General features: G+C 46.5%; 1 protein-coding gene across 1 annotated transcript in view; it reads right to left on the reverse strand.

The window, feature by feature from the left end:
• The window catches only part of LOC311369763 (DNA-binding protein SATB2-like), a gene marked incomplete at both ends in the record, with an annotated part of 15,872 nt that extends 3,562 nt beyond the window's left edge, over nt 1–12,310 (reverse strand). Inside the window, 7 exons of the mRNA XM_084487970.1 lie at nt 479–691; nt 2,704–3,139; nt 4,305–4,381; nt 6,406–6,529; nt 7,916–8,042; nt 11,260–11,448; nt 12,133–12,310. Coding sequence (XP_084344096.1) covers nt 479–691; nt 2,704–3,139; nt 4,305–4,381; nt 6,406–6,529; nt 7,916–8,042; nt 11,260–11,448; nt 12,133–12,310 — 1,344 coding nt within the window. The remainder of the gene's footprint in view (nt 1–478; nt 692–2,703; nt 3,140–4,304; nt 4,382–6,405; nt 6,530–7,915; nt 8,043–11,259; nt 11,449–12,132) is intronic.
• Nucleotides 12,311–15,000: the final 2,690 nt, after the last annotated feature.

Below are 15,000 nucleotides of genomic sequence, written 5' to 3' on the forward strand. Positions count from 1 at the left end.
GTCTGGACAGAGGAGGAGGAAGGGGGGGGGGGGGGGGGGGGGGGGGTTCATGAGTGTTCAGCCACACCGGTGGAGGGTGAGGACTGAGCCTGGCACCATTGCTATTCCTTGCTGTCGGATTAACGTTTGACCTACTTTGATTGCGTTGACAGTCTGTGTGTGTGTTTGTGTGTGTGTGTGTGTGTGTGTGTGTGTGTGTGCCATCCACTGTATTTTGCATGTGTTCATCTGATTGTCTGTGTGTTTGTTTATCAGAGGTGTCTGAGAATGTGTGTGTGTGTATGTATGTATGTTAGTCGTGTTTGAGTGAGTGTGTGTGTGTGTGTGTGTGTGTGTGTGTGTAAGTCTGTGTGTCTGTGCGTGTGTGTGTGTGTGTATGTATATAAGTCAGTGTGTTTTTATCTGTGTGTGTGTGCGTGTGTGTGTGCGTATGTATATAAGCCTGTGTGTTTTTATGTGTGTGTGTGTGTGTGTGTACCTGTGTGTGCCTCTGTGCCGGGGCGCTGGCGACCTGACCGTGTGAAACACTCAGACTGCTGTTGCTCGCCCTCTCTCTCTCCTCCTGGTAGATGCGGTCTCGATCGCCCTGGGGCAGGAGCAGGAAGCTCTGCATGGACTTCAGGTTGACCAGCAGCGACTGGGAGGCCAGGCGCGGGTCCTCCTCTTTGCGCAGGATCTCCGACAGCAGGCCCTGCTCACCCACAACAAAGAGCACGTTTGATCCAATGGGAAGGCCTCCCTGGTTTGATAAGGTGAACGTTTTTGGGGAAACCATCTGAACCCTTTTTCGATTAGATCACTTTATTTTCATTACAAGTGCAGCACAAGCAGTGCAATTAAATACGGTCTAACCAGAAGTGCAAAGAGTTATATATACAAACATGATATATATACAGTGAAAAATACATATAATACTGTATGGTAGTTTGAGTGCAAGTAGATGCACAGGGTATAAATATGTATGGTAGAGTCAATAAATAATATGCAACAGTGGAATAGACATATTCAAGTGGGAATATAAAAAAACCCAGATATGCAACAGTAAGTCCCAGTATGTGCAAAATAGCAATGAGCTCTGCTTTTAACAGCAGACAAAACCTACACCAAAAGTAAACCATTGGGGACAAAGTAGCATATCTCCATTGGCATGTGCAAAGACCTATCGTTTGTCTGTTCTCGTTGTATGTGGCTTTAAAGAGATGCTTTGTTAAACATCAATCGCAGGTGAAGCTGTCATTGTCAAGTTGTCTGAAGGACCCCATGAAAACTAAATAAGCGTATCCTTGAAGGCACTTTTGTTCTCAATGGGGAAATGCGCACAAGTTAAAAAAGATGGCCTTCATTAAATGTACACAATCTGCTTGGCTTCATTCGACAATGTATTGGAAACACATACCAACTGTCATCAACATCTGGGGTTGATGACAGCTAACTATAAAGTCAAAATTCAGTTTTCAGATTGTTGACATCCATGTTTCTCCCAAAAAATGGTGTATGTTTCAGAAGTGAAGCTCAAAGCCTTACATATAGGCCGCACCGTCCTGTATCCGACGTACAGTGTGTGCATATCGTATCACAGATGTTATCGCCGGTTTGTACAAACCGCTCCGACGGTACTTGTAATGATTTTGCTTGAGAGTTTTTGTACGTTTTCTGCGGTTTACGTCGTAATAATTAGCCATGGTTCAGATGGCCAGAGGTATGTAACGGCATCGGACGGCGACCTTGTCAAATGCCGTCTGAACGTGGTCATGTGACACCCTTTGAGGCGGTATGATGAAAGGCTGACGTAAATTAGTTTGACTTAACATGGACTTGTTGATTATAGGATGTGGTGGTTCAACCCTTTGTGCTGGCAACCCCCACCCCCCCCCCCCCGAGAAGTATTAGCATGAAATGTTGTTGCAATGTTGATGTTTTGTCGGACTCACTGATTACTGTATGTCGGATACAGGACGGTGCGGCCTATATGTAAGGGTTTGTGCTTTGCTTCTGGCACATCAACCGTTTTTTGGGAGAAAAATGAATGTGAAAAATCTGAAAAACTGCATTTTGACGTTGTGTCTTGACATTTTGTTGATGACAGTTGGTATGTGTTGGTATGTGTTTCCAATATATTGTAAAATGCAGCCAAGCAGATTGTTTACATTGAATGTAAGTTAGTTTAACTATTGCGCTTTTCCCCATGGAGAAAAAAAGTGCCTTGAAGGAAATGCCCAGATCGTTTTCATGACGTCATGACGATGTAGATATACTACTCTGTCCCCAATGGTGTACTTACGGTTAAAATGGTTTGAGTTTAAATGGTTTAAAATGGTTTTTCGAACGTTGAATAGACTTAAATATCGTCAGCCTCATAACATAATTGCCTTGTCATATTTTTGCAATTGTCATAATTGAACCACATTGTGATATCTCACCTGACTCTACGCTCCTAACGCTGCTGATTCACTGTGCCTCATTGGCTATAGCCTAAGCAAATCAGAGTGCTTTTAACAGTCCATAATCACTATCCGCCTAAGTCATCTATTTGACTTGGGCACTTTTGACGCTAAATACAAGATGAACCTTAAAATATGACTTAGGCAATTATCCTACTAGGCTAATGATATCTTAAATCTTGCGATTTGTGAAAGGAATCTGTATTTACGCCCACCTGCTGCGGAAACCCCCAGAGCGACGTCCCTTGAGCGCGACACGTACCTGGGTGCGGTTGAACGCCACGCGGGCGAACACGGCCTGGGAGACGCTGGCCCTCTTCAGCTCCTCCCGGACCTGCCGGTAGATGTCCCAGGACACTTCCGCCGCCGACGGGGGGAGGCCCGGCTCGGACGCCCCGCCCGGGGGCTTGCCGGCCCCCCGGCTGATGGGGGGGTGGTGGAGGAACTTCTGGCTGAGGAACTGTGGGGATGAGGACGGCTGCTGATGCTGCTGCTGCTGCTGCTGATGCTGCGCTAGAAGCACCTGCTGGTTGATCAGGTGGGCCATGGCGAGCTGTCGGAGCTGCGGGGACATCTGCGGGGCCAGGAGTGGGGCCGCGGGGGCCCCGGCCCCGGCGCAGGGCGGAGGGCTGGAGCTGTGCCGGCCGCGGGGCTGGGTCTGGGTGGGCTTGTGGGGGCTCTGGAGGGGGCGAGACCCCCTGGGGGAGGGGGAGGTCGAGGTGGGGGAGTGGGGGAGTGGGAGAGGGGCCTGGGTCTGGATGCGGACATCTGCCACGTCCCTCTCCACTGGACAGGAGGCAAGAGACACACACACACACACACACACACACACACACACACACAAATACACACACACACACACACATACACACACGCGTGGATCCACATACGAACACACGCACACACACACAGACACACACAAACATTGACACACATGAACATGGTATGTGACTTGGTTAACTATACATCAATGTGTATTAATATGACAGTGACTTTCTTTTACAAAAATTTGTGCAGGGTCTATCACCCCTCTATCACCCCTATCCCACCCCTCTATCACCCCTCTATCACCCCTCTCCCACCCCTCTATCGCCCCTCTATCACCCCTCTATCACCCCTCTATCACCCCTCACCCACTCACTCACTCCACTCACCTTTAATATCCTGCTTGTGGCGTCCGGACCACCGCTTGATGGGGAAGTCCCTTGGACAGAAGGAGCTGGCTGTAATTGGTCCACACACACACACACACACACACACACACACACAGTCACACACAGTCAAGGGCCCGCATCACACCTCAACACATACACTTCCTGCGTTGCTTATCGGCTGTCCAATGGCATCACGTGGCCGCCTGGTAACCGGAGGGTGGCCGGAGCTTGTTCAGGGTGAGCAAGAGGAGATAGCTTTGCCTCTTGGGTTGGGTCAATCTCGAGCGTGTGTATGTGTGTGTGTCACTCCCTCCCATAACAGACTCGACTGAGGGGACTGGTGAGCTGAATGAAGTCAAACACACACACACGCATGCGCACACACACACACACACACACACACACACACACAAACATACACAAAGAAACTTTGTGTATGTTTGTGCATGCAAATACTGCACAAATACGACCCAAATCAAGAAACCCTGAATTCTTTGACCTATACCAATATAAATCACAATCCTGATCTCAATTCCACACAAACATATTCGATATGCTATTCATTCAACAAAAAAAAACAACAGAAAACCTTATAGTGGATATCATCACAAAATATCATACCATACTTGATAATCACCAGGCCGGCGCCATGGCAACCCTAACCGCCTCCGGAGTTTACTTACTTCTGAGGCGCTGGTGTCTCCTGTACCAGCGGCCAAACTCCTGGCACTTAGAGGCAGACATGCTGCTGTCGTAGGATCTGCTGACGATGGCCCAGACCATACTCTGTGGAACACCCAGGGACAGACGGAGGAGTGAGAGGGACGGACATACGGACGGACGGACAGACAGGAAGTCAGACAGAGACGGATGGATGGAGAAGAGAGAGGGACGGACATATGGACGGACAGGAAGTCAGACAGACAGACGGACGGAGACGATTGAGCGAGATGTATGGACGGATGGACAGACAGGAAGTTGTTAGTAGGGCGTAAGCAACGGACGGGCAGACTGACAGACAGGAGGGGAGACAGATAAAATACAGGGGACGGAACGATGGAGGGACGGACCAGACAGATTGAAAGGCAGAAAGAAGGGCAGGGAGATAACAGACGGTCGGATAGATGAAGCGACAGACAGACAGACGGACGGAATTGAACACAGACACCAGACGAGCCAGGGAGCCCGTGTTGGGCAGCGTAGCGTAGCAGAAAGGACAACACACACAGGGAGAGACCGCTATAGGTCTAGGTTCTGTGCTCAACACGACGGCTGGTAATGAGGGTTTTAAGCAGTGCCGGAGGTTAAAGAGAGGCTGTATGCAGGGCGTGAGTGAGTGAGGCGTCGCATTGGTAACACAACCCTCCAAGTTCCAGGTAAGACACACAGCGAAGAAGGTGGTTGGTAATGTTTCAATGAAATTGCAGCGCAGCACCGGTGCTATTCATGATACGAGCATGCAAAACATTACACACACACACACACACACACACTATTCTGGAGAACAGATCACCAGAAAAGGGATCAATTGATTGGAACTGGAGTATATTAGCTAATTAGCAGCCTGTTATTATAAGTAGGCAGAGGTTTTTGGATATAAGAGAAGATGGAGCGCAAAGAGTCGGTTCGTGAGGACAGAGATGTCGAGGCACTGACGCCGGTACCAGAGAAAAAGACCAATAAAGACATTCAACAATGTGTTCAAAGTGAGTTCATCTTTTAAATGAGTGCACACAGATGGATGGCGCCTGACATCAAGGACATGCCAATACTGCGACTAAGCGGCGAAAAAAGAAGGGGTGAGACAAAATTAGTTTGTGGCACCAGTGCCAACAGTAGAAGATGGTGGTCTGTACTAGCCCTGCATATTTATTATTTATTTCAAGTTTAAGTTGTCAGCCTTCATTGTTACCGTACAGTGACATGGGAAAACTTGGGAGGAATCAACCAGTATGAGTCATAGCTACAAACACACACACACACACACACACGCCGCACACGCACACACACACACACACACACACACACACACACACACACCCAAACCACCCACGTACTTCCTTTAATCACTAATGACATCATGAGAGTGTATAAATCAGAACCCTAAATGACACGTTTTGCTGTAATGGGAACAGGGTGTGTTGTGTGAATATGATGATTATGGAAGTGTGTGTGTGTGTGTGTGTGTGTGTGTGTGTGTGTGTGTGTGTGTGTGTGTGTGTGTGTGCGAGCGTGTGTGGGACCTGGAGAGAGAGAGAGAGGGCGACCGACAGAGAGCACATTAACTGTGTGGCCAGACGATGAGATAGACATGTGGTGGGCGAGTATATACTCACACACACTTAACCGTAAGTGTGGATGTGTGTGTGTGTGTGTGTGTGTGTGTGTGTGCGTGTGTGTGGTTATGTGTGTGTGTGTGTGTGTGTTTGCGTGTGTGTGTGTGTGTGTGTGTGTGTATATTTGTGTGTGTGTGTGTGTGTGTGTGTGTGTGGTTATGTGTGGGTGTGTGTGTGCGTATGTATGAGTGTGTTTGTGTGTGTATATGTTTGCGTGCATATGTATGTATGTCTGTGTGTTTGCGTATGTATGTGTGTGTGTGTGTGTGTGCATGTATGCATGTGCGTGCATGTATGTCCCTCAATGTATGCGTGTGTATGCACGTGCATGCATGTATGTGCGTCAATGTACGCGCTTGTATATATCTGAGTGTGCACGTGTGGGGGAGTGCGCTGGTGTAAACCGGTCCGCTCAAACCGAGGCACTCCGGGGGGGGGGGGGGGGGGGGCAGGCCCCTGGGTGGGTGAGGGTACCTGGGAGAGGGGGCACTCCGGGGCCAGGCTGCTGGGGCTCCTCCCGATGAGCAGCTCCTTCAGGGCGCGACGCACGGTGGCCGGGCTCCACTGCTCCGACGGCAGCTCCTCCAGCCGGGTGAAGCTATAGGGGGAGGCGGAGGGAGACACACACTCTGTATCGGGCGGGCAGGCACAATGCTTTGAGTTGTGTTGGTGTGGGTGTGGTCTGGGGGGGGGGGGGGCGGGATTAGGAGTGCTTATGCCAATTGGTGGATTTCTGATTGGTCGATAACGTTCGAAGGGCGTGCCTTGTTTTCCGTTAACCGCAGAGCTCTGCCTTTTAACAGTTGTGAATTTGTATTTGATAAGTTGGATTTGTCCCGCTTCCACTTGTCAAATACACTTAAGCGTCTATGTAGCCCCTATACCTAGAAGGGGTTGACATGTGACCGGAAAGGTTTCTGGTTCGATACCCGGCTCCTCCTAGCATAGAGTGTCGAGGTCTCCCTGAGCGAGACACCTAACCCGAAATGTCGCCTTGCATGGTTGACCCTGCCGTCGCCGTGTGAATGTGTGTATGAACGGTTGTTAGTCGCTATGATTTAATGCCCTAAAACATGTATGCTCAGACAGACACGGAAGAATCATGATTTCAGCTGATTTGGTCGATAAAAAAGCAATAACGTGACAGATAGAAAGTAGTTATTATCTCCACTGTTGGTAGCTGTGCTATAAATGTAATGTGCTTTGGTGACGGGCAGCTCCTTGTACATTATGTTCCAATAAGCCCATCGTGATTTATTCATTTCATAAATAAATTAACCTAGGCTATTAGAAACACAGATGCTCCACTTTCGACATGGAAACACTCAAACCCTCATCATCTGATGACATACACTGTGACACCAGAATCACTTCCTGGTTCTGGATAATCTCTATTACCAATTGACCGAGATGACAGTCAGGCAATAAAAAGGTGATTACAACTGGACCATATCAGTAATGATATTGCTATGGTGATATGACACATGCACACACAGACACACACACACATGCTCTGTATTTCTCTTTCTCTATATATCGTTTTCTTTCATTCCCCTTCTCTCTCTCTCTCTCTCTAATCTAGTCTCTCTCTCTCTCTCTCTCTCTCTCTTTCTTTCTCTCTCTTTAACTCTCTCTCTCTCTCCCTCTCTCTCTCTCTCTCTCTATATATATATATATATATATATATATATATATATATATATATATATATATATATATATCGCTTTCAAACACACACAAAACAAACATGTGCAGTAGTATAAGTGTGACCATGTCCAAATGCCCTAAATGTAAATGTAATAGTACTATAGTACTAGTAGAGGTACCTGTGCAGTAGTACTGGTAGGGTCACCATGTGGTACTAGTAGTAGTACTATAGTACTAATAGAGGTACCTGTGCAGTAGTACTGGTAGGGTCACCATGTGGTATAAGTAGCAGTACTAGCAGTACTTTGAGTACTACCAGTAGTACTAGTGGGAGTACCTGTGCAGTAGTATCTGTAGTGTCACCATGTGGTACACGTCGAGAAGTATGTCTGCTACGGTGGCCTCCGGGGTGTCCGTCAGGAAGTGGATCGGCATGGGCTTCCAACTGCCCACCTTTATGATACCTGGAGGACACACACACACACACACACACACACACACACACACACACACAAACACACATACATACATATGTCATTGCCACCATCTATGCAGTGTGTGTGTGTGTGTGTATGTGTGTGATTATACTTCAGTAACATCATTGTAATTCTTTCTAATCAATGAATGGCCCCATCAGATGAGCCAATAATACTACAGAATAAATAGTAATGTGTTTATGAGGTCGGCTTACAGCTGCTACGTGTGGGATAGGATCACACCGGTCTGGGAATGACCGGTCAGGACAAACTTCATCTGACTAATGATCCGAATGGACCCATTAATGATTAACCCTAACAGACAGACAGAGAGACGGCTGCAGCAAACCTGACACTCATCTTACAGAATATAGCCGCTTAGCTGGCCTGCTGACAAAGAGCATGAAGCCAATAATCTGTGTGTATTAGTATAAGTATTGTCTGAAAATGTATATTTGTTCATTTAAATGTGTTTATTTAAAGGATTCCATAAGCTGATGCCGTGGCAATCAGCTTATCATCCTGGGGTCCACAGCTGTCGTAATGTACATACATACAACGCACTACATGCCAAAACTTCCATTGCAAGAATATATTATAATTTACACCAATAGAAAATGAATAGAAAATAGAAAATGAAAAAAATGTAAAGCTTAACTGATCATACCTTTAGGTAGAATATATGTATGTTTACGTTCAGGATCATAATGTTTATCTATTTTTCTACATTTTGTATCGCTCGTGTGTGTGTGTGTGTGTGTGTGTGTGTGTGTGTGTGTGTGGGTGTGTGAGTGTCTGTGTGTGTGTGTGTGTGTGTGTGTGTGTGTGTGTGTGTGTGTGTGTGTGTGTGTGCGTGTGTGTGTGTGTGTGTCTGTGTGTGTCTGTGTGTGTGTGTGTATTTGTGAGCATGCTATGTGATAGACACAGCTTTCTTTCTTGTTTAAGTTGATTAAACAAAAGTGAAATGCAAAAATAATTGCAGCCAAAACAAGATATGATGCAATATGACAGCATGGTTTTGATGTTGACGTACCAAAAAAATATAATTAGGTCATTATTTCACTGTTTTCAAAATTTTCGCTGTTTTCCACCTGTCAGTTTCCATGCACGGTGATTATATTTTTGTTCCTACATCTTCCAGATCTATGTGATTATCAGAGATATATACATGAGGCCTGGTCTTTACATCCAGATATCCGGACGGACATCTTGGAGATATCACAAAGACCACACGTTCCAGTAGTTACTGAAATTTGAAATTCTAGAACTATGTGTGTCATCGTTTGAATGTTCTAAGGACTTTTTTTCCCACATGTGACAGAACACGGCACGGATAAAGCTAAGCGTGTACATCACATGCATGTTGCCCATACAAGTTGAAACATAACATTCAATCCAGCTGTGGTCTGAGTGATAGTACAGCCCTTATACACTCTTATACAGAGCTTAAAGCACTGAAGCGTGTGAAAGAATGAAAGAAAGAAACAGACAGAAAGACAGAAAGATAGACAGAGAAAGAAAGAAAGAAAGAAAGAAAGAAAGAAAGAAAGCAAACAGGGTGAAACTTAGTTACACTTCGGTTGACCCCATGGTCACCGACCTGCTTCTACCCTGGGGTGTCAAATATTGGTTCAAACTAAATACAATAAGTGACAATAAGAGCTTGAATAACATTATCATCATCATTATCATCTGAGCCAATTTGAGAGAAACTGTTGGGTGCTGGAGAAGAGAGATTAAAAATACTTTCCTTGTCAGAAAAAAATAGAAGGTATGGAGTGGTTATGACCACGCTGTGGGCAAGCCAGGAATGCCTGAGGTCAGGTCTGAAATGATTTGTTTGAATCACAAAATTGCCTGTTTTGAAGAACAAAAGGCGGAGGAGAGGGAAGGAGAGGAGAGAGGAGAGGATAGAGGAGAAGAGAGGATAGAGGAGAGGAGAAGAGAGGAGACAGAGGAGAGGAGAGGAGAGAGGAGAGGAGAGAAGAGAGGAGAGGAGAGAAGAGAGGAGAGGAGAGGAGAGAGAGGAGAGGGAGAGAGGAGAGGGGAGAGGGAGAGGGGAGAGGGGAGAGGAGAGAGGAGAGGAGAGAAGAGAGGAGAGGAGAGAGGAGAGGAGAGAGGAGAGAAAAGAGGCGAAGAGGAGAGAGGAGAAAATAGAGGAAAAGTGAGGAGAAGATATGAGATGAGAGGAGAGGAGAGGGGAGAGGTGAGGAACCAAAAGAAGGAGAGGAGAGGAAGGTGAAGTCTCTCTCTCTTTCTCTCTCTCTCTCTCTCTCTCTCTCAATCTCTCTCTCAATCTCTCTCTCTCTCTGCTCTGTTTTTCTGTCTCTATGTTTGTCAAGACTGTAGGCTAGCTTGGCCACGCTAAGCTAACTGTTCGTTGACATAAAGTAACATTTTGTTGCGAATCTCAGAGAAATTTCTGACTTGACTGGGTGTGGTACATTTTTTTTACCATCATAAAAATCACCAAGTCATCATTAAGACTTTACAACACTATAATTAACATTAACATTAGCCCATCATAAAGACGCTTACAAGTCAAGAGACAGCTTGACTCTGGAAAGATTAGATATTGTCAGATGCAGTACAATTACATACAGTAAAACAATTAATTCAGACAGACAGAGTCTGTCATTTACAGACTCTGACTGTTAAAGGTGCCATGACATGCCACCAGGTGTGGTGTGATTAGCCGTTACAAAGCCGTTTTGGAAATCTGCCCCATATTACATCATATGGGGGCAGGAAGTGGGCGTGTCCACCTAGATGTGTGCTGGATAGATCAGTCTACCAGCCTACCCAGTGGACTGTAGCAAACGTTGCTCATCTATCCGTCACACATCTAGGTGGACACGCACACCTGTGATGTGTTAAGGGGCTGATATCCAAAACGGCTTGTAACGGCTAATCACACCACACCTGGTGGCATGTTATGGCACCTTTAATGACAACTACCATGATTATTGCATTTCCAAGTGATCATTCATGTGTTAAATAGGGATTCACTTTGTGACAATCTGTGATTGATATTGGACCAATCATCAGAAAACGATACATTCAGGAACATTCAGGAACACACAGACACACACACTCCCATACCCCCGTCTCCCCCAGCGCTCTCACCGCTGGCCTGCATGGCAGCAGAGTGTGTGTGTGTGTGTGTGTGTGTGTGTGTGTGTGTGTGTGTGTGTGTGTGTCTCACCCCTGGCCTGCATGGCTGCAGAGTGTGTGTAGCCCAGCGCCAACACGGCCGTCTCCACCAGCCGGCTGAAGAGAACGTCCCGACCGACCAATACGAAGTCAGCGTGTCGTTCGCCACGCCCCTCTTGGTCGCAGGCCACGCCCCCTGCGCCGGCACGCTCCACCGCGCAGAACAGCGGAATCATGAGACCTGCAGAGGGGCTGGGTGTTAACGCTACGGCTGGTCTGGTCTGTACTGGGATGTACTGGGATGTACTGGGTGTTAATGCTACGGCTGGTCTGGTCTGTACTGGGATGTACTGGGTGTTAATGCTACGGCTGGTCTGGTCTGTACTGGGATGTACTGGGATGTACTGGGTGTTAATGCTACAGCTGGTCTGGTCTGTACTGGGATGTACTGGGACGTACTGGGTGTTAATGCTACGGCTGGTCTGGTCTGTACTGGGATGTACTGGCTGTTAATGTTACTGCTATGGGCTGGTCTGTACTGGTCTGTACTGGGATGTACTGGGTGTTAATGCTACTGCTATGGGCTGGTCTGTACTGGGTGTTATTTGTTCACTGTGTGAGTGGTGCTGGATAACTTTTGGGAGCTGTTCTTCCTGTAGGGGCACTAACCTACCAGCTGTAAGTCACCTTAGCGTAGAGTCATGAGTGTGTGTGTGTGTGTGTGTGTGTGTGTGTGTGTTGCTGTGGTTTCAGTCACACTGATTTTCTGAGTTTCCTCCTCATTAACAGTAGAAACTCTCTCTCTCTCTCTCTCTCTCTCTCTCTCTCTCTCTCTCTGTCCCTCCAGTGTGTTGTGTGTCGTCGTTGTGCGCGCGCGTGTGTGTGTGTGTGCCACTCCAGGAGCAGGAGGTGTGTGTTTCCCTACGGGGTACGCTGGCGCCCGTCGCCCAGCCCCTGAGCGGTCGCAGCGCGGCGCCGTTGTGCCGCTGGGGCCGGGACTCCGCCGGGCTGCCGGTGACCCCGGGGCGGCCGGGGGGGTCGGGGCTGGCCCTCGGCCCCCGGCCCTCGGGGCTGACGCTGTCTCCTCTGGCCTGCTGCTCCATCAGCCCTCAGCCTCCGGGGGGCGCTTGCCACTGCACTGGGAGGGGACTGGGAGGAACTGGGAGGGGGAACGGGAGAGCATCAGGGCACTTATATTAGGATAGGTATACCCATTTCTATCTATTAGCTATCATCTATCCTTCTCTCTATTGTCTACCTATGTCTCTATCTAACTATTGTATTTATATATATATATATATATATATATATATATATATATATATATATATGTATATATATCTTAATCTCTATCTTCCCATCTCTCTATCTCTTTATCAATCTATCTCTATCTATACAGCTGTCTGTCTGTCTGTCTCTCTCTCTCTCTCTCTCTCTCTCTCTCTCGCTCTCTCTCTCTCTCTCTCTCTCTCTCTCTCTCTCTCTCTCTCGCTCTCTCTCTCTCTCTCTCTCTCTCTCTGGGTGTGTGGGCACCTCATTTGGCCAGTTCAAAGGAGGTTTGCATATCATGTGATGTAGCGTATGGAGTGTACAGGGCAGCAGTGGTAAGGTGTGATGTGTGTATGAGTATGTGCAATGCCATAGGGGCATTCTAATGTTAAAATCCCCCCTAAAAAAACGTTAATGGTAGTTCATTTTTCATTTTAGTTCATTTCATAGTTCATTTTTGCGATTGCCTTTGCCAGCCGACTCTGTGTCTCTCATACTGAGGGAGAGAGGCCTGGTGTCACCCACACCAGACACACATCTAAACTTACCAAATACCTCAACTCAACCACCCGGCATACCCTTAATTAAATACTTAAAGTTGCAGGATTGAGATTGAGCCCCTACAAGAGACTTTTCAGAATAAATGTCCTCAACAACGGTGTTATGTCCACTCAAATGGACTGTTCATCTGTGAGACTTGAGCTAGCGTAGCTCGGCTAGCTGGGTGGAGTGAGTGGGAGGGGTTTAGGGAGTGTCAATAGTACAAGTCTTGTAAACAAAGAGAGGGGTGCGGACAAGCAGTTTTAATCTGTAGAATATATCAGTTGTAGGGTGTGATGTTATTGATAACATTATTGAAGTCACTATCAATCAGCATTGACTATAAATATGTCCTGGTTATTTTAAGCTACGTATTACACATTGCAACTTTAAATTTGGGGCTGGAGGGTAATTCAATCTTATCGTTTATCGTGTTTTAATGGTATTACATCACCTTCATTAATTACGATGAGAAGATCCTTAACATTAACATTAACCTTAACATTATCCAAATCTGAAATTTGAAGAATAAAGTAAAGTAGTTTAAGTGTGATTCCATACTTTAAATTCCCATATACTTCATTGTAATGACTTGTAAGACTGTTGAGAATGGTATTTTAAACACATATGCTTATCGTGATAGTTATCAATACTGTTTTTATTTTCCCCATGCCTAAAGTGATAATATTGTTTTCTGAATTACCTAGCCCAACTTAATTTCACACTTTCCAACTGTAGTGAAAATTCTAAAACCCAAACTTACAGATTTGACGTGTTTGAACTTGGCATAACGTGGCTTTGGCACCACGTTTTATAAAACAGGTTGTTGTGCACACAATTATTATGTCTGAGCTCAGGAAATGTGCGTATGTACTACTGCCAGGCAGTTCCCTCTTGTTTCTACCTAAACCGAGGGCATGTTTAACTGACTGTGTGTGTGTGTGTGTGTGTGTGTGTGTGTTTGTGTGTGTGCGTGCATGTGTTTTATTTCACACTAAATTGCTCTTTTCGCTCCCTCCCCCCCTCTCTCCCTCCCTCCATGTCTCTCTCTCTCCCACGTTACACCCTCCCCTTCCCAACTTGTCTCCCCTCTTTCTAAATACACATGCACGGTCTGGCTTTAATAAACACATTTTCAGAATACTTAGGTGGAAAGCAAGCCATGGATTATGTAGGCTGCAACCCCCCCCCCCCCCCCCAAACACACCCAAGGCACACACACACACACACACACACACACCCGCACACACACACACACACACACACACACACACACACACACACACACACACACACACACACACACACACCCCTACCGTCTCTCTCTCTCTCTCTCTCTCTCTCTCTCTCACACACACACACACACACACACACACACACACACACACACACCATGCTCTCTCTCCCTCTCCTACCACTCTCTCTCTCTCCCTCCCATACTCTGTCTATCGCTATGCTCCCTCGCCCTCCTAACCAGAACAATATTAAAGACATTAATGAGGGCAGAATTGCCAGACTGAGAAACTGAAGCCTTTGGAGACAAAAATGGCGACTGGTTGACAACACACAGCTGCACTGGAACACACACATCAACGCTTTGGCTTTGTATCTGGTGTTGAAGGGGGTGACAAGAATGTCAAGATTCCTATGTTGAAACTAAATTATGGCTTTTTGAGTTTGTCAACACTGTTATATGGTGTCTTGCATAGTGTTATAGGGGTAGTAACATGGTCAACATGGTCGGTTGGTACTATCCCCATGGCAACGATGCTATACTGTATACTGCCCTGTAAAATGCCCTGTAATAATTCAACATCAACCAAACTCAACAAGGTCAAATTCCATCCCCTATAAATATTGTATGTGGTGTGAAAATAGTGGCCATCCCTATTTCAGGTGGAAGTGGAGGATTAAATGCTTACTTTTGTTATAGTTTCTCATTTCTAAGAAAACGTAACATGTATGAAGCAAGAATCTCATGCAA

Source organism: Micromesistius poutassou (genome assembly GCF_964030765.1).
Source record: "Micromesistius poutassou genome assembly, chromosome: 24".
Taxonomy (NCBI): domain Eukaryota; kingdom Metazoa; phylum Chordata; class Actinopteri; order Gadiformes; family Gadidae; genus Micromesistius; species Micromesistius poutassou.